The sequence below is a fragment of the Amblyomma americanum genome, chromosome 11 (genome assembly GCF_052857255.1).
Source record: "Amblyomma americanum isolate KBUSLIRL-KWMA chromosome 11, ASM5285725v1, whole genome shotgun sequence".
Taxonomy (NCBI): Eukaryota; Metazoa; Arthropoda; class Arachnida; order Ixodida; family Ixodidae; genus Amblyomma; species Amblyomma americanum.
This window is the reverse complement of record NC_135507.1, coordinates 109,736,826-109,762,696: the sequence shown is the minus strand read 5'-3', so window position 1 is coordinate 109,762,696 and position 25,871 is coordinate 109,736,826. Positions and strand designations below refer to the sequence as shown.

The following is a 25,871-nucleotide window of genomic DNA, read 5'->3' as shown; positions in this document are numbered from 1 at the left end:
CAGAAAGATAGATGTTGACTAACAGGAAGGTCAAAATCTGCAGTTACGCGAGTGGTTAAAGCGTTCCCAGACGACCAATGAAACATTGGCGCGCTATTTAGAGCACTGCACACTGGCGCCATCATGAAGGTTTCAAGGCGTATACATTCTACACTTAAGCATTATCGCGCAACGAATTACAGTAACATTTTCGCGGAGTGGAGCACGAGAACTAATGCGCCGCGCGATGAGAGAAGTGACTAAATAAAAATATGACTCTGATCACTGCAGATGACCTCCATGGAGGTGCTTATTACTGAAGTGAAACTTTATATCACGCTTATATAAAACATCATCAGTTCATATTAGGTTCCTCTTGCGTCGACGGGAAGGTGCACTCATTGTTGATGGCCGAACACACAAATCAGCTTAGTTGAAAAAAAAAAATTACATTTCGCGCTCAACAAGCACGCTTCTTCGAAGACAGCACTTATTAAGAAACGTAGCGCGCTGCGCGAAAGGCACCGGCGAACTCGGTCCATTGCGCCAGCCAAAGTAGACGGGCGGCGAATGTCACACAGTGCATCAGCGGCTTCCCCGAGTCTGACAAGCGCGTCACGGGAAGCAAGCGACGAGACATGTGTGATAGCAAAGAAAGGACATGCATGTTCAAGGCGTGCTTCAGACGCAATTTCCATAAGCCTCGGCGCAGCACTGTGTGACAGCAGGTGGCGCAGCAATGCAGTTTTGCAGCGCTCCGCCCTGCGCTGGAGATCCCGCAAACTTTTCCTGCTGAGAGTACATCACTTCAAAGCTATGTTGGCATTGGCACGTTGATTATGTTACTGGCAAAGCTTGCAAAATGTTGGGTTGTTTGCGCCGTAACACGAGAATTTTTCCGCAAGATTCTGGGGATTTGCTGTTCAAAACATATGTTTTTAGATTTTGGCAAAGCCTTTGATAAAGTACCCCATAAACGCCTGCTGATAAAACTTTATTAATTAAATTTACACCCCCATATTTTGACGTGGATTGAAGAGTTTTTGACTAATCGTTCGCAGTTTGTCTCCGTTAACAATAAGAACACTAACTCACTCTTAGTAACGTCGGGCGTCCCACAGGGATCTGTGCTTGGCCCACTACTGTTTCTCATATACATTAATGATCTGCCTTCAAACGTAACATCTAACATACGCATGTTTGCTGACGACTGTGTACATTTATCGTGCTATTCTCACCCCTGCTGACCAATCTTCTCTTCAAAATGATCTTAATGCTGTTCAGGAGTGGTGTAATAAGTGGCTAATGGAACTTAACCCACGTAAATGTAATCTTCTGTCCATCAGCCATTGCCGTAATCCTCTAATCTTCTCTTACGTAATATCTGAAGTTCCCGTACAACCAGTTCAGTCATACAAGTATCTAGGCATAACAATTTCCAGCGATCTTTCTTGGAGCTTGCATGTTACTAACATAATATTGTCGATACTGTAGAAGCTTGGGAAAGTTAGTGTGACATGGTTTTTCAGCAGCGCAGGGGACAAAGGACGTGACAAGTGATCAGCGCCGTGTCTGTGCACTTGTCACGTCCTTTGTCCCCTGCGCTGCTGAAAAACCAATAATATTGTCAGCAAACAAGACGCTAGGTTTCGTCAAGCGCCATCTTCACCATGCTCCCCAACATGTAAAGTTATTAGCTTTCAAATCATTCATTAGGTCCAAACTAGAATTTGCATCGCCCATTTGGAATCCTCATCAAGCTTACCTCGAATCTGTTCAAAATTGCGCTGCTCGCTTCATTCATTCATCGTACTCTTATGACATCAGCGTTTCCTCCTTAAAAACGGCATCCGGATTATCACCCTTATCGCTCCGCCGTCGCATCGCCAGCCTGTCTTTATTTCACAAATCCTTCCACAGCCCTATGCACATCGCTCCTTATATTCTTCCCCCAGCACGCACATCTCATCGCACCAGCCATCACCTACAAGTTGCCCGTCCACGCTCACGCACCGTCACTTTTTCTAATTCCTTCTTTCCTCGTGCAGCCGCAGAATGGAACGGCCTTCCAATTGTTGCCATCATCAGTTGCCCAAGTCTTTTCGCTGAAAATGTAAAAACTTTCCTGTTATTGTGAATTTGTGCTTTTACTTCTTGCCACCCCTTATGTAACACCCCTTTTTGGGGCCTTTGAGGTAATAAAATGAAATGAAAATGAAATGACATGAAATTAGGTCTGTGCTTGAATATGCCCGTAGTGTATGGGACCCGCCAACAAAGACGGACAGATAGAAATTAGAAAGAGTTCAGAACTTAGTGGCCCGCTATGTTTCTAAGAACTGTAGTAAACACATTAGTGTGCCTAGCGTAAAACAGGAATTAAAATGGGAACTTCTTGAATTGCGGTGGAGAAAACTAACGCTTAAATTTTTTAATAATATATTTTACAATAAAATTGCTATTCCTAGAGACAAGTACATTTCCATCCACAGTACAGATCCGAGCGGGTTGATCATAACCATAAAGTGCGCAAATTCAGATCATGAATCGATCTGTTGAAGACTTTGTTCTCTCCTCACACTGTTCGAGAATGGAATGCTTTATCTTCATCTCTTGTTAATATTACTGACAATGAAGTGTTTGCAGCATCATTGTGACTGCCCTTGCAACTTTTCCATGTTTTGAACACCCCGCCTACTATAATGCCACATGTGGCACTGTGGGTGAATAAATAAATGAATCTGGCAACGTTTAACACTAGTACCTTATCCAGTGAGGCTAGCTAGCTTAGCAGTGCTGTTCGAGGAACTAGAGGGTGTTAAATGGGATGTCATAGGGCTTAGTGAGGCTAAGAACCTTGTGGGGATACGGTGGCTACAGCTGGCAAAGGACAGCGTTGATTGGAGAGACATGGGAGAGGCCTTTGCCCTGCAGTGGGCGTAGTCAGCCTTATGATGATGATATTGCCAAGATCAGCTCCATCTCCGCAGCTGAGTCTTGAATATCAGCAGCAGCAGTGTAGCATTGCACTCTAACACAACTCCAGAGTGAAAATTGACAATGTGATACGCTGTGCTGTATTGCCAAGATAAGAGCCCTTAGATCATACCAGTTGAGAAACTCTCCTTCAAAAAATGACTAGTCTGAGTAGCCACTTCTCGACATGCCCAATAAAAGCGGATGTTGCCCCTGTCTTCTGAAAAGCATATTTTTGCTTCTCTTGCCTCTTAAACTACTATCTGGTAATGCATCTGTTTCACTGATTTTGTTGGTAGGTGGTTGCAGGTTTATCAGCAATCTCGAAGTTTGCAACTTGAAAAGTTTACGTTACCGACTGCAACGGAGGGGCACAGCAGTCCGTATACGTCAGAATTTTGCCCACCTTAAGGTCACCGTCATAATAGACGGACCCTGTGGGAAGTTTCACAAGCGGTACCATCAAAGAGCTCTGGACAGTTGATTGTTGACGAAACAGCATGCATGTTGATGTGAAATGGCCACAGACTGTGCTGGACAATGCCACCAGCGGCAGCATTATGATCGAAGAAGATAAAGCTTCCTGCTGCCAACAGACACAATGATAAGGGCCACCTACCAGTGGGGCAATCGCTCCGCCTTTCTTCTCGAGTTCGGCCAGTGCAATCTTGAAGGGCGTCGGGGTCCGTGGAGTGTTCTCCATGTGGAGCCTCTTCAGAACGGGTGTGCGCAGGGGCTCCTCCTCTTCTCTGCTGCATCAAGGAGGAGGGAGACTGCAGCTATTCTCGACTGTACCAGTGAGCTTTTATTTCAGGACGGCAAACATTATTTTTGACCAATGAAATACTGACTTAATGTAGCAACTCTGTGTCATCAAAAGTCATTTAAAGTCTACCTCGGAATTTTTTCGTCACCCTAAACAATTTATTTACCAGTAATTAACATGCCAACAGCAGTACGTGGAGCCGTGCTTGAAGAAAATATTGTTACCGTCATTAAAAGAGTAACTAAGGTTAAAAACCACAAATTAATTTTATAAAAATGCTCCTTGGTTTCGGTGAATGTTGGCTTCCATCATGTACGTCATACCGAGCACCTCTTTCCATTTCCCTGTGTGTTGTAAAGTTAAACGAGATAGCCTCCTCCTGCAGACGAAAATGGAAGTTTACTTCTAACAACTAGGATTAGGAATGTTATCACTGGCTGCGTTGAGCGCGAGGGCATCACATGTTATTAGGGGTGTGCGAATATTCGAATACGAATCGAATATGTTTGATATTCGATTCGTATTTGAAAATTGATATTCGTGAATTTCCGAATATTCGAAAATTCCCAAATACTCGCCAGCGATTGTATACTGCGCATACTTTCATAAATTCGACCGTGGCAAAACCACAATATCTGGGCAGATTAGCCGATAATCGAGTTAGAAATTCCAGGAAAACAAAACGGAGGTCCTATCCCCTCCCTTCTCCGCCGTTTATCACGCGGAACGACCGCATCCCGACGCCTCAAGGCTTCACCTCGTGAGAATATCTCCAAGTGGGCTTTCCCACATATCACCCGTGCTGGGAACAAGATGGCCGACGGCCCGCTTCGAGCAATCGCAACGCGAAATCGCGCTTTTTTTTTAATCATTCGGTAATACGTTACATATTTAATGCCCACATCCGAAGAATGCGTCCTGTCGCCTTCATAACTCTCCGAGCGTGACTTCCGCCATCCCGTTTTGTACACTAGCTATGCGGGAAAGCCGACTTGCGGAATGCCGCGGGAGCCTCCTGAAGGGGCGCGTCGAGTAGTCGCAATAGGGCAAGCGATCCTGTAAAGATCCCGCCTATTGCATGGTGCACTGTAACCTGCCTCTGTCAAAAATGCGGTCGCAGCAGCACAAGAGAAAGCAAGGGAACCACAGCAATGCCACTCCCATGCAGTGGCACATACTGTATGATGTGAGCTTGCTTCATGCCCACTGTGTTCACCTCAATGCATGCCTATTGCAATAAACTTCCTTCGCAGTCGTCTTCTTGCTCTCGTGACTTACATTTGGACACACCTGTCATGCTCACATAGCCTTTTGAAAGGCATATTTGATGGGATGAACAATTTTTCATTGCCCCTCCAAGTTGGCCTTAAAGGGCGTTTACTGTATTTCTGCTCTGCTAAAACTTGCTCACTGGATTCCAATATCTGCAAGTAAATAATACCATGGCATGGTTAGGTACACTGTATTTACCTGCCTAATTTGCATTGTTAAATACTGTACCTACTCGCACAGTCAACAACTAACTAGCCTGAGCAAGCAAGAGGTTGGTGGCGATAGCGGCGCTTCTCTGTATACAAAAGTCCCTCAAGTGTGCAATAAATTTCAGCTGAAGTCCAGCGTTCATGTTGTCTTCTCTCTTGCGCTGGTGCCATATCCCACTTAAGGTCGAACTTAAAAATATGACGTGATAGCGTTAATGGATTAGTGCCCACATGTACAGAATTGATCATCGTATACTTCACCTGATGGGAATAATGCGCTACACATTCATAGACCGCAGGCAGTCCATGGCTGCTTCAAATACAGCCACCAGTGGAGCTTGTGAGAGCTTTAGCTTATGAATTCAGGAAAAAATGCACTTGAGATGTTTTTCTCAGTCAAGACCCACAAGCCAGAGGCACCTCTTAGGGTCATCGTCTCTGAACGTGACTCGTGGCAGAAGGAATTAGGCAGCCTGTTTTTGCAAACTAAGCTAAAGCTGTTGAAACCTGAGAACCCATTTTTAATCAGACGAACAAGTTGTTGACTACTTGAGAGGGCTTCATGGTGCAGATGTAGGATTTCTTTCAACAGAGCCTTTACTACTCCTTGCCGCATCAGCAGCTGTTAGAATGCATTGAAGACTGTATTCATAAATTTGGCGCCGTATTGTTTCGAAAGGAGGCTGGTTGATGGTTTCTTGAATTTAGTGTCCTTGCACCTCTCGTCAACCTTAGCCAAGTGGAATGAGGAAGTCTATCTGCAAAAAAGGGGAGTGTGTATAGGGTCGTCCATAGCTCTTAGTGACTTGTTTCTTGCGATAGGAAGATCCAGAGTAATCTAGACAGTAAAGTGGTGATAAAAACATTCCAATTTGTAGATGATTACTTGGTTGCTCTTCGGAAGAGCAATCGAAGCCTTCTTCAGGTAGCAGAAAGCACAATATCTACCTTTGCTTAGTGTCTTGAGCCACTGTCAATTACTCACGAGCTTCCTGTTGAGGGTATGATCCGGTTTCTTGATTTAAAATTAGTTTCTTCGAGTCGTGTTTGCTGGATGTATGAGCCTAGAGGCAATAAGGCTCTCTTACCGTTTACCTCGGCACATACCAAGTTGGTTAAGAGAGGAGTAGTAAAAACATGCCTGTCTAATGCAGTCAATAAGTCGTGCACCTGCCTAATAGCAACAAGTTTCAGTAATCAGGTTGATCGCCTTCAGGGAGCAGGTTATCCGAGGTACCTTGTAGTATCAGTAATAGAAAGCATGCGCAGGCAAAGAAAAAACACAAGGTTGACAGATAAAGAAGAAGGTCCCAGCAAAATTGAAGTAATGCCTTATATTCACAGAATTTCCCACGGTCACAAAAAGATTGCAGAAAAAATTGGTGTTAAAATTTGCATGTCAGCCCCAGAAAAATTATCCCGCATGTGTAAGAACACATGTCCAGACAAGCAGGATAGGAAGGCCTGCTCTGTACGTCATCAGAACCCTTGTAACTTGCACCGATAACGTTATATACATGTTGCTGCTTTCATGTGGCAAGTTGTATATAGGGCAGACAGGCCGGTGCCTGAATAAGCGACTCAGCAAGCACCACAGAAATGTTAGAGATCAGGGGTCAGGTAATTTGGCTTGTCACTGCCGTAGTCACAAGTGCACGCCTAACTTCGAGGAGCGTTCAGTACAGTGGAACCCAGTTCATACGTTTTTCACCGGATTGCGAAAAAAAAACGTAAGAGCCGGGAAAACGCAACAGTGAGGAAAGGTCCGAAAATTAATGAAAACAGTGCAGCTTTGCCTTGAAACAATTTATTTCGACATCAAGTGAGCTTAGGTCTTAAAAAAATCGAGAATGGTCGATTGCCGTTTTTTCCGCTCGCTGGAAAACACCACGCGTTTCTCGATGGCCTGGAAAGCCGCATTGCTCTCAGCGTCGCTTTGAGGTGCGACGTACCTGCGGAGGAGGTCCAGAGCCACGACGGCTTCTCCAAAGCTCGGGTCCGCCAACTCCCCGGAATCATGCGGCTCGTGCTCCTCGTCGTCATCACAGTCTGAGGCTTCACTTGCGACCGAGTCTGCAACGATCTCGGCGATACTCTGACACTCGGACGTCACGACAGCAGCATCCACGACAACGTAGTCGTCATAGGTGACTCCCGTGGCACCCAGCGCATTCAAAGCTTCACTCAGCTCTTGATCATGAGAGGCTGCTTCCGTCTCTTCAGCTTCCGTGGCAGTTTCCTCTCCGCCGTCCATGCGAAAGCCACACCGCGTGAAGCAGTGCTGTGCAGTTGACGCGCTCACTGCAGTCCACGCTGAAGCGGCATTCCCTTGTATCTCGGCACGCATCGAGACGATGCTGTTAAGCGTCGAGGGTGGCAGACCAAGATCCTTGGCGATGTCGACTCTTTTCCGCGCTGGCTGCCTGTCGACTGCGTTGAGAACATCCAGCTTTTCCTCGAGGAAAAGCGCCTTGCGCTTGCGCGACGCCATCAAAGGACGACAAATTGCTCGCGGTGTTAGTGAGGCCCGACGAGGCTTAGGCAGCGTAGGTGTTGACGGGAGGACACGGACGACTCGGATGGGCTGAACCGCACAAACAAGAAAGACTGGATTAGCGAGGCCTGACGAGGCGTAGGCAGCGTCGCTGTTGACGGAAGGACATGGACGACTCGGATGGGTTGAACCGCACAAACAAGAAAGACTGGATTGCTGCGGGCCCGCGTATTTTACTCGCTTCAGCTGACGAGGCAGTGGCCATCTAGTGGCAATCTCTCCAACTCGCGTGCGGCTTTTTATGGCCTCCGAGATTACCCACCGCATGTGCAAGGGGGTGATCTCGGAGGCCATGGTCTTGTAGCCAATTCCGTAGCCAAGCCTGGCCAAGACTAGTCAAAATGGCAGTTGGCGCGCGTTGCCCGGCCGGGTTCGGGGTGCCAGGTTGCGACGTATCGTGCGGGAACGTTTTCACAGCTACAACGTAACAGCGGGGTGCCCAATACATTGGATTCTATGGAAGCTATGCATGGACCGGACGAAAACGACGTAACAGCCGGGAAAGCGCAGCAGTGAGGAACGTAACAGCGGGGTTCTACTGTATTAGGAAAAAATAGCGATCAGAAAACAAGAGAAATAATTGAAACTGTAGCAATGGAAAAAGAGGGATTGGAAAATTCTATCAGTGATCCTCTAGTTTTATTATCAAGGAAAGACACAGCTTTCTTAGATTCAAGGAGTGGGCGATAGTGTGAAACTTGCTCACTGATTGGTGGTTTTTATTGTTCTTTTTTGATCTCTTCCCTTGACACATCATAACTTTGACATGATAATCATTGTTAGTAGGTTATACCTGTACCTTACGCGATCTTTATAAGGCTGTCAGTGCCAAATAAAGTTCATTCAGTGGAAGTTTAGCGCTTGTGTTGTGTCCCCTCAATTGTGTGCGCTGTGGATCCTCATGTTGACTACCCACTAGCCCAAACCCTCACCCATCTAAGTTCCTTCGTCCTTGTCTCTTGCGCTGGTACCATGTCCCATAATAATGCAAACAACCAACTAGCCCAGCTGTCTACCCTTAGCGACATACTTTCTAGTACATTGGGCCCTGTTATAGTACCTTCTTTTTTTGTGTGTGAATCCTTCCATGACCCTTGTCAACCTCTTCGCTGTGACCTCATGCCAGGCAAGGGAACTCACGTTTCCACTCGATCATCGCCTTGTCCTGCCTGGTGTTTGTGGCCTGTTTTCACCGTGCATCCCATCTGCGCGGCACGCCAGAAGAATGACGAAAATCCTGCGCTCCGAGCTGTGGCGACAGAATCGACACCTGCAGAACCACCTACGCACCTATGCCGCTTCGATAAAGCCAGGACAAAATGGTGAACCTCTTTTCCGAACACTTACTCGTCTCGCTGCAAAGAATGCCGACTTTCTGGTGAATTCCAGTGTCTGAAATTTGAGTGCTTTGAAGAAAGCGCAAGCGCGACGTCAGCACACTGCGCCAAATCAAGTGAGCTGTATTGGTGAGTGCAATTTGCTTGAAGACGTGGAAGCTGTGCTAAGCTACGGTCCAAAGTTTTGCATTCAGCCTAAAGAAGAACCAGTACGAATGCTCTTGACAGTCAGAGATGTGGCGGCCGCAGCCAGCCCAGAGGACTAGGAACGCTCTATTGCTGAAGGCGTTCGAGTGCCTGCGGAATAGGGATGCCCCTTTGGCCCCCAAATTTGAAATTAGATCCACCGTAAACTACCTGAAGAGCAAGGATCTTTCACTATTAGTGGGAGATAAGGAGGGCGGCTTCGCCGTGATGCCTACAGCCCTCTTCCGACGGAAGGCAAGCGAGGCTATGGCAAAAAACTTTGTACCGAAGTCTCTGTCACTAGGCAAGGTGAAGAAAAAGGCTATCACTAAACTTGGACAAATTGAGAAAAAGCATCGATGCTGCTGACGTAGATTCACTGAGCGCTTTCTTCACTGTCAAGACCCACAAAGAATCTATGCCGTTCAGAACTACTGTCAGTGAGAAGGGCTCCTGGCAGGGCACTTTGTCTAAATTCCTGCAGAAGCACCTTAGTGATCTTCCTTTAGATGATCCTTTTTTTATAATGAACTCGAATGATGTCATTGAATATTTCGCTTTGTCTGAAACGTCATGTCAAACATGCTCTTTTAATTAATTTATTTATTTACAAATACTGCAGTCTCAACGAGACCAAGCAGGTGGGCATGCCATACAACATTTTCTCTCGATTAGCATCAATTATACAGTATAATCTCATTATAAGAGACCTCGATAGTGCCCAGGGTTTTGGTCTGTTGTAAGAGAAGTCTGTACAATCCAAATACTGTTACAACAGACTTTGGTCTATAACCACACAGAGTCTGTTGTAAACAGAATACACGACATGCAATGCCTGCCGACAGCATATGCTTTATTGATAACTTAGCACTTCTTAAAGAAGTTCGTCAACTTTGGCTGAACCGAATAAGTAACAGCTTTTGACACAATTTGTGCCTCCATTAGCACAAGGTGATTGACTTCTTCAGGTGCAGCGTTTTGCTCAAAGTATGATTTTAGGCCTTGGATATGCTGTAGTGCTTCGGAGGTGGTAACCTTTCGAGGGGCAGTGACACCTTCATCCTCTTCGTCATCCTGGTCTTGGTCAATGGCAGGCACTCTCCTGACTTGGGCAACAATCTCGTCGTCCGTCAGCTGTTCCGTGCTGACCAATTCAGCATCCACGCCCACATACTCTGCAAAATCTTGTGTGCCGAATGCTTCTTGCACAGCTGTCCATAGTGCTGGATCTGGCTGGTCTGGATCCTCTTTAGGACTGATGCTTGGGCGAGTTGGTATGCCATGTTCAAGAAGAACAGCGCGAAAAGACAAGGACCACAGGAAGATACACAAAGACAAGCATCCTCTGCCAGAGGTGCTGGTGGCTCATTGTTGTCCAAAATAAATCCAGCTTTATGAAAACAATTCTTAATAATGTTTGCATCGAGTTGCTCCCACAATGCTGAGATTATCTGTACAGAAAATTTCAAGTCTATCACAGACTCCCTCTTCTGTTGCATGTCATAGAGCAGGCGCTCTGCAAAGCGAGTGCGGTATCTTGCCTTGAGAGAGTGAACAACACCCTGGTCTATTGGCTGTGCTTTTGAAGTTGTGCCAGGAGGAAAATATAACACTTTGGTGGCCTGCAGCTCTGGTACTTGCATATGGCTCGAGCAGTTGTCAAGGAACAGTACCAAATTCCTCTTCTCGTTCCTCATCTTGCTAAGTTCAGCAGCCATTTGTTAAAGATGTCTTTCGTTATCCAGGCACTTTTGTTGGACTCCCAGTCTACAGGAATGTGCACTTTGTGCAAGCATAAGGGCCTTTTAGGCTTCCCTATGACAAGGAGCTTTACTTTCTCGCTCCCATCCATATTGCAGCAGAGAAGAATGCTCACACGTTCTTTAGACTGCTTCCCCCATGACATGCATCTGCAGAGAAAGCGAGCGTCTTTCCCGGTCTCAGTTTGTAAAAAAGTCCGCTTTCGTCAGCGTTGAAAATATCTCGCGGAGCGTAGCCTGCAAGCAGACCCGGCAGCAAATGGTCTTTCCAGCCCGCCACCACACTGTCGTCGACGCTGTCCGACTCTCCAGAAATGCACTTAAGGGGGGATGATTTTAAGGGGGGATGTGGAGCAAAATAAGGAAGGGCCAAATTTGCCTAAGCATATAAGGTCTTGCCCGTCACGCTCTTGTGAGCCATGTTTTTCTGGTGTGCGAATTTTATCAAGAAGTAAAGACACAAAAGCCAGGGAATTAATCGAAGCATTCTTTATTGCTAAGAAAAGAAGCATGTGTGTCAGCGACACGTCCATATCGTTGTATAGGGCAGAGAACGATTTTTTCACGCGTTCGCTGTCATATCAGATTGGAACATGATGGTATTCCTTGCGTGTCAGCTGGTATATATATGTTTGTCGTGCCTTTGAATAAATCAGTTGTGAGTGGCGCTCCGTCCCGTTTATCTACCTTGTGGTCTGTCTGTTTTCGCGCCTGTAATCCAAAGATGTACCAACTTGCCCAGCAAGACGTTCTTTTAAGGGGGGATGAGGGTCTTCAAAATTATTTCTTAACACAGCTTCCTGAAAATTGGCATGCGGATATATCTTTGAATGCTAATCCCAAATATATATTCAGATTTTATATATCTCATCTAGAAATGAAGATATGGCAAAATAATTTATACCACTTAGGTGTTTTCTTACGGGCCATTATGGTGATTTCTTAATTAAAAAACTAGTTTTAAAGTAATGCTGTCATTTTTAAGGGCCCATTGCACATCCTAAAGCTAAAAAAATTTTTAAAATGTCATCACATAGGTCATGAATGAATAACAAAGTAGGAAAAAGAAAACAATGTGGGAGTAATTAGCTTATATCTGACCTAATTGCTAGTCTATTGGGTTTAATGAAAATTGGAAAGCTTTAGGATGTAGCTGAGGTGTTGCTGAAAAAAATGATACCTACTTCAATAAAATCAGTCGATGAAAAAATTATGAAAAGTTCCGTAAGGCAAAGGCATTTGATCGAAAAAGCAAAGCTGAGAAAATTGCATTCAAAGTTTTGCTTACTCTGCCATTTTTGTTTACTGATCATATGGAAAAATTTAATGCTTTAGCATGCAGCCCAGTCATCGCTGAACACAATAACACTAAATTTACAGAAATCTGTTCATGTAAAGATTGTGAAAACCTCTGTATTGCATTGACACTTGAAAAAAAAAAAGCTCAGAAAATCACTTGCTATTTTCTTTGAATCTGCCACACATTCACAAAAGTCCTGGGCAGTAGTCCTGGGTGCTGTCAGGCTTGTGCTTCTGGGCCATCCTCTTCACCTTTTCAGCATTTGTGTGACCCTTATCAGACCTGCACAGCCTTTGTTTATCTTTTTCAAGGCTCCTACCAATGAGGCAGCTCCCAGGCCTGTAACCAAGCTGTGTTGCAACAGCTCTGCTGGTTGCTGCCATTCCTTGGTTGAAGCGAGGAACTGCTTCTTGCGAGGTTAAAAACAGGACAGTGAGGAGTGTCTAATGCGAATGTTCAAGCTTCAGCTTAGAGCGCACGTCTTGGCGCTCTGCCAAGTTTGCCGAGCCCCCCCCCCCCCCCCCCCCTCTCGCTCTCCCTCTGCAGGAGCTCTCCTCAAAATATATAAAAAAAAAAACAAATGTTATCGAGGGCAGCGGCTTGGCGCGCGCGTGTCGAAGCGTTGAGCACGCGAGCTCGGTTCAGCCGCGTCCGTCGGCACCGAAGCGGCGTGCGGAAACGCCGAAGTCGACGTTAGGCTTAGGTCAGCCGGCTCGGCCGCTTCCGACGACACGGAATGCGAAGCGACTTGCAGCGTATCAAAAGTCGACATTTTCGTCGGGTTTAGTCCGGGCACATCCACAGGCACTGCAGAGACTTGCGGTAACACCGAAGTTGACGCCGATCAGCACTGTCCAGCCGCGTCCACCGGCGATGCTGGCGTCAACAGGGTTTGTTCAGCCGCGTCCACCGGCGAAGCTGTTGTTGGCGAGCTCAGTCCAGCCGCATCCACCGAGGGTACAGCAGCTTGCGGCATCACCGAAGCTGCAGTTCTCGACGATGCAGCGCTCTACTTATTCCATGCGCGTCTCTTTTTGCCGACTGCTTTTCGCGTGCTTTCTTTCAAGCACGCGTCTCGGGCCATCGTGACACACGGAACAAAGACACCAGGCAGGCAAATACACGCAAAAGCACGAAATTCGAGGCTAAAAGAAGCGATTAAATGGCCAAAATATATACAATAACGATAAGGAAAAAGGCAGAGCTGCGCCTCGAGGAGGCGCCCGTTTTACCCAATCGGCGGATGTCTCGCGACGCTTTCCCCCCTTGCGAGCGGGTGCTGATGGCTCCGCTGTGCGAGGGTTTACAGAATGCCGAGAGGCGCCAAATTGGAGAGCGGGAAACCAGCTTTCAAACGAGACCAAGATGGCGCCGATCGGTTCGCGTCGCGCGGAGCTACGGCAGCTTGAAAATGGGGCAAACCTTCGCGCTTGGCGTTCAATTTCGGCTCACCGACGTTTCTAAATTGCCGCTTTTTTCATACTTTGAGTTGGAATTCAGCTAAAATATTTTGTAGAGGCATAGTTGGGACGTTAAAGACTTCAAAATCGCAATTTTTGAAAATTGCCATTTTTGACCATTTTTCGCGATTTCAAGATTCCGTGCCGCGATTTGAATCGGTTTAGCCACCCTTCACTGCATTTGAAGTCGTTGTGGTCTAAAATGACGGCAAGTTGTTCCGCCCGTTTCCGCAGCAGAAAACCATTCACAGGTATGTTTCGAGAACGGACGTCACGAAGTGACTCCTCGACGTTCGGATACGAAGCCTCGCGGAATCGGAACCGCTTCGGTTGCAGGTCGCCGGTCACCTGCTTTGTCAGAATCGCATCCTTGTTCTTCACGCAGCAGACAAATCTTTCCTTGACCAGTCTGGCTGAAAGCGGAGCAGGGGTTGTCGATTTATGTTTAAAGTCGTTCTCTGCTTTTTTTTTTTTTTTCGGCGAGCCGTGGCTACGAGTTGAGCATCGACAGATTTACGTTCGGAGTTTGTTGGTACGCAGCAGCTGTAGATGGCGATAGCAAAATGGCACCCGCCGTCATTGCTCGTGCCGTCAGTCGCCGCGATCCGAGGAACGTTTGAATATAGGCCGCATTTACTGCCAAAAAGTCCGCTGTAGCGAAGTGCGAATCCAAATTATCTCCAAAATCTGGTCCGCTCTATCCGAATGTCCGTTGTAGCCGAATCCGCAGTAAGCGAAGTTCAGTCAATGGAAGAGAGAGGAAAATCGACCAAACATCGCAAATCGGTATGTTATATCCGAATATCCGTTGTAACCGGATCTGTTGTAACGAGATTATACTGTAAATAAGCTCTTGCGTTTAACATGTGAAAGATAACAAAACATGGGAAGAGGGCAAAACTGAACAAGCACGCATTTCAGTTATGTAGAATGATTTTTTCGTAATCTCACAGAAATGAACTTGCATATGCTACCCCTCAGAATAATGATAACCTGATGAAATTACAGAAAAAACGTCACAGAATGTCACGATGCAATATACAGCAGCAGCGCCTGGTCAAAATTATCAGTGGAAAAAATTTCAGAGGGGAGACCATTCCACTGACTAACTGTACGAGGAAAAAAAGAATATTTATACAAGTTAGTACGGGCATGGAAAGGCAGAAAATTGTGAGCGTGACGGTGCCTTGACACGCGTGGCAGGTAACGTTGAATGTATGGCCGTCCATTAAATTCTAGCGACTTGTCATACATCGTGAAAAGAAATTTAAGTCGTGCTATAGTTCTTCGCAATTCTAAGGTAGGGATATGGTTGTCAGCCATGAGTTGTGACGGGAAATCAGTGGGCCTGAACTTGTTGAAAATGAACCTCACTGCTCGCCTCTGAACCATTTCAAGTTTATGTTTATGCTTTACATGAAACGGATCCCATACTATGCCTGAATGCTCTAATTTCGGCACTACGTAAGTTCTGTAGGCTAGCATTTTCAGATCAAGAGGTGCTGTTTTCAGCTTATGACGCAGAAAGCCGAGTTTTCGGGAAGCGGATGCGCAAATGTTATCAATGTGTTTGGACCACGAAAAAGTGTTTGCAAACGTTACACCTAGGTATTTGTATTCTGTGACTTCCTTTATTTGAGTATTATTGATGCAATATGAAAATGAAATTGCCTGTTTTTTGTTCATGACGCGAAGTAAGACTGTTTTTTCAGTGTTTAGGGTCATAGCCCAAGCCGTGCACCATTCATTAAGTGTGGCTAAACTATTGTGTAACTGAAGTTGATCGTCACGGCCTGTAACCTGTTTAAAGAGCAGACAATCGTCCGCGAACAACCTGATGTCAACATGAGGATGAACGGCACTAGCAATATCACTAACATACAGTTAAAACTCGATTTAACGAAGTTGAGGGGAGCCGTGAATTATTTCGTTAAATCGAGAACTTCGTTAAACTGAATGAGGCATTTCTTGGGCGCATAATTCAGTACATTCGATTACAGTAAAACCTCGTTAAAACGTACCCGCTTAAACAGTACTTTCGTTTTAAAAGTAGTAAAGTCAAGTCCCCGACTGAGCACCCATTGAACATAATGCATTTTGCATCCGCATAAACCGTACCAGCTTATCGCGGTCGTATCGGTTAGCACGTACCATTTTCACTTTTCGTCGCACTCGCGCGTGACGAATTCACGCCGGTAGCACCGACCCAAAGGACGGTTCGGCTAGCGGCGCAACAATCTTCCCTAAATACCGCCGACGAGACGGCAAGCCACACAGCTAATGACAAATTGGCGCCAAAGTTGTAATCATACAACTAGCGCAATCTTTGGGGGTCCGTATGGTCATCGTCATGACCCCCCGCGCTACTTTCGAGTGGGTAGCGCCAACACCACGACCGGCGCCGCTAGCGCGTATGAAAAGAAACAACAAAAATTCTTACTCGACAAGAAAGGCCCAAGGGGACTACAAATTTATTTTCCGCCAAAGAAGTCGGTGATCTTTGCCTGCGTGCGCTTTGTGAGCAACGGCCGCACCGATTTCTCGTAGGTCTGAAGTGCGTCCAGTGCGTCTTCCGTCCCCTCGTGTGCGCCGGCAAAATGTCGCAGCAGATCGAGAGCATCCATCACCTGACCTGGTGTCGGCACGGGAGCTTCGGCACCTGCAGGGTCGTCGGCAGCGTCTTCAGCCGTCACTCCCTCCACGCTTCCTACAAGCCGCAACATATCGGCATCAGTCAAAACTTCCGTTGTGACTGCGTTTGCATCGGCGTTCACGTAGTCTGAGAAACTTATGCCTGTGGGCACTTCATCCACTGAGCGAAGGTGTTCCCAGGCATCTTCATCCTCGTGCACGGCGCTCGCGCAGTCCGGACCAGCTTTGGCAGTTTCATGGCCTAGTGTACCGAAACCGGCAGTCCTGAAGCAGTTGACAATTATCGACGGCCTCAATGCTCTCCAAGCCGCCGCCACCATCTCAACCGCCATAAAAATATCTATTTTCGTCTTGCGCTTCAGCTCCAGGTTGAGGAGAACTCTGTCGACGACTCGACGCTTGTATGCGCACTTCACGCTACTAATTATCCCTTGATCCAAGGGCTGAACCACGGACGTTGCGTTTGGGGGGAAGTAGCGGAGCTCCACGCTGGTCAGCTCGACCTCTGCAACGTAGTGGGCCGTGCAGTTATCCAGCAACAGGCACACTTTCCTTTTCTGGCGACACATGTCGCTGTCAAATTCCTTCAGCCATGTAGCGAAAATGGCACGCGACATCCACGCCTTCGAATTGGCAACGTACTTCACAGGAAGCTTTTTGGTGCCTTTAAAACAGCGCGGCCTCGCACTCTTTCCGATGACAAGCGGGTCTCGTTTGTCGGTGCCATCCATGTTGACGCACAGCAAAAGAGTCAGCCTTTGTTTGCTGTGTTTGCCGCCGTGGCACGCCTGCCCCTTCAGGGTGAGTGCTTTTTTAGGCAGCATTTGGTAGAATAGACCGCTCTCGTCGGCGTTGTAGACGTAGCTGGGGGCATATTTTCCCAGAATGTCGGGCACGTTTTCAGACTGCCAGTCGCCGACTACAGCCATGCTTACGCTGCTCGCTTCACCGCTAAGCACTTTCCCGACGATGCCGTGTTGTTCTTTGAAGCGCGACAGCCAGCCGGGACTTGCCTTGAACTCGTTGTCGCCCAGCAAGCACGCGAAAGAGCGAGCTTTTTGTTGGAGCAGGTCTCCACTCACAAGAATACTATTCTTCGCCCGCAAATCCATAAACCAGGCGAAGAGGGCCTCTTCCATTTTGCTTTGAGGAGTGGTCTTCAGCGTTTTTTTGCGCGAGAGATTCCCCGACGAAGTGGCGTGGAGGATGTCATCTTTCCCTTTCAATATTGTGGAGAGAGTACTCGCTGGAATGCCATGTGATGCAGCCACGTCACATTTCTTCTGTCCACTTGTCACAGCACGAATTATGTCCGCTTTCTCGTCCAGGGTAAGCCTTTTTCGTTTCTTGCAGGGCTCCATCTGCTAGTCAGGAGGGTTAGCGGCGCGCTTGCTCGCGCACACCACGTCCGCGTTCACGATAGCAAGGCTAGACTGATGGAGGCCTAACAAGCTGAGCTTGACAAAGACGTGCGTTCAAAGGCACGGGGAAATCCGCACAAGAGCGAACACAGAGCACAACACACAAACACACAAAAAAAAACACGCGAACTGCAACAGCGCCATCTATGAAATGTGGCACGAAACTTTTTTACTGCTGGCGCCATCTCGTGAGCTCGACTTAAAATTAAAACTCGTTTTGCGCCGCGCAGTTTGAAAAAAGCGACGGGATGAAGATGCTCCGCGCTGTTACCGCTGACTCGCAATCAATAAATTTTGGGGTGCTGTCTACAAAATAGACCAAAAATTAACACTTTTTCACCTTTATTTCTCGAAAAAAGGTTCGTTAAATCGGGACAGATCACGGAATCGGTTTCGTTATTTCGGGTTAGTCAAAGCATTGAACCCTATGGGCGTCTGAGGGGGAATTAGGATACCTTCGTTAAATCGAGATTTTCGTTAAATCGAGTTTTGACTGTAGATTAAGAAAAGAATTGGTCCCAGTACCCTTCCTTGAGGCACTCCGGACGAAACCGGTAACACATTGGAAGCATGGCCATTTCAATCGATGTGGAGGATTTGCTCTACTCAATACCTCATCCTGAGCTTTTCCCCGCCGTTAGAGATTTTATTGAAGACGCAGGGGCTGTGGGCTTCCAGAACATGACGGGGTTATCTGCCGACAATTTTTTAGAGCTTTTACGGTTTTACCTTTCATCCATCATCAGCAAGGTCTGAATTGGCTTTAATACCCCTGCTACGCAGGCGTTTCGAATGCCTTCAAACCGAATGTCATTCGGCTCGACTGCCGAACTTCCGCTGCTACACGAAGTTTTTCAACGGCAGTCGGTTCAGATGACATTCAAGTCGACGAAGCTGCGCGGAGACATTCCAGAATTTGGAATGCCTTCGAAACGTGAGCACAGCCCGAACCGACCAATAGGCGTCACCGCCGTCATTGCTTCGCCCCGCCCACAGCCGCGCGACTGCTCTCGGATCTGTGCCTGCTCATCTCGATACCCGCTGCTCGTTTTTTCTTGCTGTTTATTTAGCAAATTGCCCCTCTTCTGTCTAAGTGCTTGCAGATAATAGTACACCAATGAACATTTACCGCGTGAGCATGAATTAAATTTCCCCAAGAGTGTGCCGACGAGGACGGTTGGTTGCACTCATACTGTTGTCTACATCGCTGCGTACGAACAGCTAGCGCTCGTTTGCATGACATAAAACGCATTCTGCGCTTTAGTTCTATTAAATAATCTCTTTTCTTTTGTACCGGTTGTGCCCGTGCTTGTGAACGCAGTGCGACAATCTGTGGGAAGCGCCGATACGATTGCTCGCCTGAGAAACACTTGACAGCCGGGCTGCTGACATCTCGTACGACCGGCGCTTGTCGCTAATTGTCCCGACTTCTTCCGGCGTGACCAGCACTTTATTTTAACCTACTTTGTCCAGAAGTATGATTGGGGACCATTCGTGCTGTTTGAAACGCATAACTGGTTACCCACAAAATAGCAACGGTGACGACTGCTGCTGGCCGTAAAGCAGTGCTTGGCAGTCTGGGTAACACCGGCGCTTCCCGTTCATCGTATGCCGCCCTGCGATGTGAGCAATAGTTGATTTCAGATCACTGTTGTCAAAACTACACTCGTTGATCATTTGCATTCGCTTAAACTTGTGAATTCGTTGTTCACAACCGCCGAATTCACAGATGTAACCCTGCGGACTCGCTAGGCCTAGTAGTCGCGAAAGGGAAGGGAGTCACTGTCGATTAAAATTAATTTAGCAAGCGCTTATCGCTGGTGAGTGTTCAAGTGTGCACATGTGAAATATACCCACTCGTTTTGCTTATTTTCAATACGGATAAGGTAGAAGCGTGAATATATTCACACTGTCTGCTCATCAGCGTGTTTTCGCTCAGCCGCCGGCCTGCCGAGGACATGAAGGCTGACCGTCCGCTGATCGGATTCGTCGGTGTCGTTGGCCTAGAAAACTTGTCCCACTACAATCATATGCTGCTGTTGACTGTGACAGTGTCGTTGTCGCACCAGTGTGACCGCAGTGACCACCGCCATCGTTGTTGTACACTGAAAACGAGCTGAGAAAATTTCAAATGCGTTCGCAAAGTGTCGTGTAGCGCCGCGGAAGTCCGTCGAGTCTCGAATGCTATTCGACTCAGATGTCATTCGAACGTGCCCATGTAGCACAGGTATTAACTATCATTTGGCTCATTCCAAGCCCATAATAAGAGCTATTGCAAAAAATTGCATCCGCTCTGCTCTGGACAAGTCTTGCGAACATCAAGTTCGTGACAGCGTTGGTGCCCAGTTAAGGCGTCTGGAGAAGGCCGCTTTCCCGAAAGAAATTGTAGCCTCAGCAATTGAATCAGCAAGGCTGATTCACGAGGTATAGTCTGGTGGGCAGCGGAGGCTAGAAGAAAAATCACGCCCCCAACAGCGGCCTGTCGTGGTGCCATACTGGCATCCTCACATCGCATCAAAAAGGCCGGCGACAAGTGCGAAGCACGTGTGTTGTTTTCGGCCCCGGAAAAACTGGGGCAGATGTGCCACCATGTAAATGACGACAAGAGGAGGCCAGCCAGCAGAATAAAGCACACCAAAGCCTTGTTAAATGTGAGGTTGGCGTGGTATACAGAATTCCCCTCGCCTGTGGGAGAAGCTACATCGGCCAAACTGGGAGTTGTCTTAACAAGCGCTTGCTAGAGCATCCCCGAAATATTGATTCGGTAAGTGGCGGGGGCCATTTAGCTGCCCACATTCATCGTTGCTTGCACAAGCCGGCATGCAAAGCGTTTTTGAGGGATACACTTGTTCTCTGTAGGTTTGACACACAGCGTAGCCGGGAAATTTTCAAAGCCCTATGTATCTTGAATGAAAAATATGAGTGTGTCAGTGCCCCATCTGTTGCGCTCGGAAAAAAGGAAATTGATTATGTGCAGGCAAATGTAATTGTAGGTTCAGGCAGGCAAAAAAGGAAAAAAAAAAAAGTCTGCGATGTGCTCTTGTACGCAGTTGGTTGATTTGCATTTGTTTAGTTTAGATGCTTTCGTCATTTGTGGCCCGGCGTGTGTTGATGGCTTTGAACGGTTGGTGGCGATAACGGCGCTTCTGTGTATATAAAAGTCCTGCAAGTGTGCAATAAATTTCAGCTGAAGTCCGGCGTTCGTGTTGCCTTCTCCCTTCGTCCTTGTCTCTTGTGCTGGTACCATGTCCCATAATAATGCAAACAACAACCAACTAGCCCAGCTGTCTACCCTTAAGAAAAGCACACGTGTTCGGTATTCGATCATTTGTCACCGCGAGGAAAATTTTAAAAGGGGCACCCATGTCTGTGTGTTTTGTGCTAGCTCCCCTTCACGCTCACGCTGTTGTGCATGATGAGCAAATTTCACGCTGAGAAGAGCGGCTGCAGTCAGCTGAGACTCGTCCTTCAAGTGCGGGCACAGACATCAGCAGGTGCGACTGCCTGTTGCAGTGAGTGTGCATACGCATGGGTGCACAGATATACGGTGCCTAGGAAGCGTCCATGGAGCCGCGCTGCGATCCCAGGGGAGGTATGCTGAACTCAAACCATATGAAGGAAGCGTCCCAGAAATGCTACTTCGCTTGAGAAGAACACTTGGGTGTTTTAAATACTTTACTATTCAACCAAATATTTGCACGCCTTTAGTGATCACTTTAGTCAAAATCTGCTCGGATCTAGCGCACTTCATTTTGCAAGAACGAACTAAATCACCTTTGCTGGCTGCTCAGATCTTCTATCCTGCCCCATCATTTTCATTGGTGACACCAGAAAGGAATTAGTTCCTGTTCGGCTGAAACGACAGCAATAACCCTCCAACTGCAACTACAGTGCCACCTGGCTGCTCCCACCTGGTGACAGCGTTGGTGCGCACAGGTGACTGCGGCTGGAGCAGCAGTGGGAACTCGTGGATGGAGGCATGTGGATGCGGGACGTTGCCTCCACGCACAGGAGTTGATGTCCGCTGCACGGCAGCCCCCACCAGGCACAGGGCCCCACTGGCCGGCTGGTTCAGGAACTGCGAGGGACAAGCACACATCACCCGCCACACATAAACCACAGCACCACATGCTGTATGTGTGAACATGTGTACGGGCCACACCCTGTTTTCCAGAAGGAAATATAAAAAAAAAGATCTTTGCAAGGGCCTCACCCAAATTTTCCACGACACACACGGAAATAGCCTTCAAAATGCATGCACACAGAAGCTTCCAGGTGCCACCCACGAACAGCACCCGAGGCCGCAGGTCATAATCATCATCGTCATCAACCTTTTCCTCCGTCACAAGTTCCGACTATCAATGCCGGCGTCAGTATCAACAGCTCCAGCTTTTTGAGGCTGTCAAAGTCACGGGAGTTGTGGAAGCATGGTAATTCACTGGAGTTGTGGCTTTTGTGTGCTGCTGCCGGACATTGCAGTTTTAGCACGATGGGAATGCACCTTAATCGCTACACGGCTGGGAGTTCGCTCTCAAACATGGAAAGCGTGCGGCGGGCCGGAAATTCGATGTGGCCAAGAAATGCATCTGACAATGGTGCAACCAGAAGGATGCATTGAGGAACACAAGCCATAAAAACCGCGCTTTCAGAGGAAAGCTATGCAAGTTTCCCGAACTGGAAAAAGAGAGACATGCTGCACAACTTCTCGTGGGATGAGCACGCACCACCGCACAGCACCAACTCGGAGTCAAAAGACTGCGAGTGACGACTGAATGTAGAATAAATTCCATCATTCCCTGACTGGTGTGTTTTTACCTAAAAAAAAACTTTTTTTTCCACAGATCATGTATATGGGCGTGAAAGACTGCGAGTGACGATTGAATGTAGAATAAATTCCATCATTCCCTGACTGGTGTGTTTTTACCTAAAAAAAAAACTTTTTTTTCCACAGATCATGTATATGGGCGCGAAAGACTGCGAGTGACGACTGAATGTAGAATAAATTCCATCATTCCCTGACTGGTGCGTTTTTACCTAAAAAAAACTTTTTTCCACAGATCGTGTATATGGGCGCACCTCGAAAATTAGCCCTTGAATCTGGAAAAAGTACTGCCCTTACACACGTTGATATAGTATTTGCGGCTGGGTTGAAACTACTTTTGACCCTGCACATAGGTGTATAGACCTCCTGCATGTTTGTAAACAAACGAGGTGGCGCTGCAGTCGCTAGCGAGCTCGTGGTAGGCAAAAGGTCGGGGAGTGGCGTCGCGGATAGGTGTTGAGCGCTGGTTTTCAAGGCTTGTAGGCGTGTTTCCAGTTTCTGCGAATCACAGTAATGGTTGATGTTTTCAACTTAGTAATTTCTTGAATTACACGAGCTCGCGTTGACCACGTGCGACGTATTCAGAGAAATAGTTTGCCACTGTGTATTGTATATATGGTTATTAGTAAACAAAACATTTCTGCCGTTGATTTCTACGCTAGGCATTGAATAAAATAGGAAGTTTTTGACACTCTGCTATAGCCAGAATGATATTACTTCGGGACAGTAGTGAGAGGATGTGCTGGCGTTCTTTCGGCGGAGCAGACGTGCGCTCACCGTCTGCTGACACACGTACCTGTCGCGCTGAGCAAAAAGTGGGTACAGCGTCGTCTCCCATTCTCCGTCTCGCTTAAGCGCTGTTTTTAGCCGCAGGATCACGCACCAGCCAGGCCGACTTCTGTCTCCCCTTGTTAAACTGGTCGATTTGGTGAAAATTTCTGATTTCTGGAATTATTTTCTTTCTTACCCTGGGGTGATCTGTTTCGTGACGAAAAAATTATAGCAAAATATTCAGTAGAAATTTATAAATTACTCTTTCTTGATGTGTTGTCGAAAATTGTGAGGTAATTTCTCTGATTTCTTTGACGCTTTCTTTGAGTTCATTGCCCCATTTCTTTGACCAAAGCGCAAGCGAAGAGGCCAAAAACGAGGGAATAAACGTTAAGGTTCGTTTTCTGACCTTTCACATTTTCTGTGATTCGGCATCACTCACACCTTCGTAATTTCGTTAACGCAGGAAAATATAATGATTCTATTTGCCACAAACGATTTCCGAGTGAGAGATTGAGAAGTGTAATAAATCACTTAATTTTTTCCTACACGTGCAGTACTATATATATGTTCGTTATTTTCGTAAGAAACGTTTTCATGTAACTATGCATTCATAAGTACATGATCATCTAAAAGAAGAGCTAACAGCGTCATCATACAGAACACGGCTTTGTGAACATGCTGGCATAAAAAAATAGCGCACTTTCTACTCAATTATTTAAGAACTTGGGGTGACTTAACGAGGGTGTTAATTATAATGACTCAAGAACTGCACCAGGTATACATAAAAATAAAGCGCATTACTGAAACTAGCGCAGCAGTTTAATATTTGCACCAACTTTAGGTACATATCGCATGCATAAATAACGAAAACACTTTTCATCGCCGCGTCCCCTCTCAATCTCGCCATGTGTCTGTTAGTAGCACGCCTGCTTCTCCAAACAAGCTTTGCGATCATGGACCACATCATGAAACATGACACATGCGTGATGCAATATATGAAAAAGCATGTGGCGTTTAGCACACTTAAGGTACGTTACTCTAAGCATGCCAACGTGACCGCGCAAGAACTTACCAGACTTCTTTCAACTCGAATCAGATAATTACGTCAGTCATATTTAAAAAACATTTTCAGGTATATATTAAATGCCATAAAACGCGTCATTTAAACATGCTGTGCTATTAACAAAAGAATGCATTCCTTGATGGCGAGTGAACTTGCTGGCGCCCCGTGCACACCGGCTCAAGGTGATAAAATACGTGCACAGCTACATATGAGCTTTTTTTCTTTGCACAGTTATGAGCGCAACATGCTGATGTTCAGGTGAATAAACGCAGTGGCAGTGCCGATCGACTCCCAGAATTCGCGTTTTACTACCGCGGCCCATTCCCTGTTAGCCAGTTTCCTTATGCGGTATTTATCTGCTAGAAACATATCGGGGCTAATTTAAATTTCCTTTTATGCTACTACGCGGATCCAACAGTGACGCAGCTGGTCAGTACATGGTGCTTCTGCAGTACGCAGGCATGATGCAGCCGCCGATAGCTAAGGCAGCTGCGGTAGGCACGGGCAGCAGGAACCTGTTTTGCCTACCATGCGAAAGTCGCTCCTGACATCAGCGCCACCGCATCCTCGTGACGTCGCGGGGTGAAGGAGGTCCATAGGTCACTCCGATTACAAGTCGACCCCAACCTTTGGATGGCCATTTTTCGAAAGAGAAACGTCAACTTATAAGGGGCAACGTACAGTACATAAGAGCATGGTGGTGGGGAATATGAGCAGTGTTTTTGGCCAGCGAGGTGTGCGAGTTAGACAGAGCCATGCCGCACACAGGCTGCTGGAGGCCCCTGCTATGAACACCACTCTGCAGTGAAACAATGCCCACAATGGGATCCCTGGCAGCCTCTGAAAAAAGAGCAATGGCACGCAACGCACCTGGGAAGGTGAGAAGGGCAGCGGCTTCTTGGGTGTTGTGTCCTGACGCAGCCGTGCCACCCCACTTCGGGGCACCTCCTCCCCTTTGGACAACCCAACAGCCACTGGCCTCGCTTGGTGCAGCTGCAAACAGTTGTATGCATGAAAGTTAGACGCACGCTTCCCACATGGGGTTTGCCTTGAGTATGGAAATGTGCACAGCCGAAGGTGATTCATTTAGTTTTTGGAACACTGCCAGTCTCTGGTTGAGACCTTGGCAGGTGGGCGTTACATGCATCAGACTAAGTAAATGATGAAAAGATTACTCAAAGCAGCTCTGCAAAAGACCTAGGCATGTTGCACAGCACAGAAAGCTGAAAAGGAGTGCAAACAAATTTGCACAAGTAGCTCCGAGAAAGACAAGTAGCTCAAAAAAGAAAACATGTCGCCTTTGCTTCAGACATCATACACTGGGGCCCCCTGCAATGGGC

General features: G+C 47.0%; 1 protein-coding gene across 10 annotated transcripts in view; it reads right to left on the bottom strand.

The window, feature by feature from the left end:
- Positions 1 to 25,871, bottom strand: part of LOC144110486 (transcriptional activator Myb-like) — a 195,247-nt gene that overhangs the window by 64,160 nt on the left and 105,216 nt on the right. For 5 of the 10 annotated variants that reach the window (XM_077643419.1, XM_077643412.1, XM_077643414.1 and 2 more), the window contains exons 11-14: positions 25,402 to 25,524; positions 21,784 to 21,950; positions 19,399 to 19,488; positions 3,575 to 3,707 (exon numbers count right to left, since the gene is read on the bottom strand). In XM_077643419.1, the coding sequence (XP_077499545.1) occupies positions 3,575 to 3,707; positions 19,399 to 19,488; positions 21,784 to 21,950; positions 25,402 to 25,524 (513 nt within the window). The remainder of the gene's footprint in view (positions 1 to 3,574; positions 3,708 to 19,398; positions 19,489 to 21,783; positions 21,951 to 25,401; positions 25,525 to 25,871) is intronic. The other 5 variants (XM_077643420.1, XM_077643422.1, XM_077643415.1 and 2 more) reach the window with 3 other exon arrangements.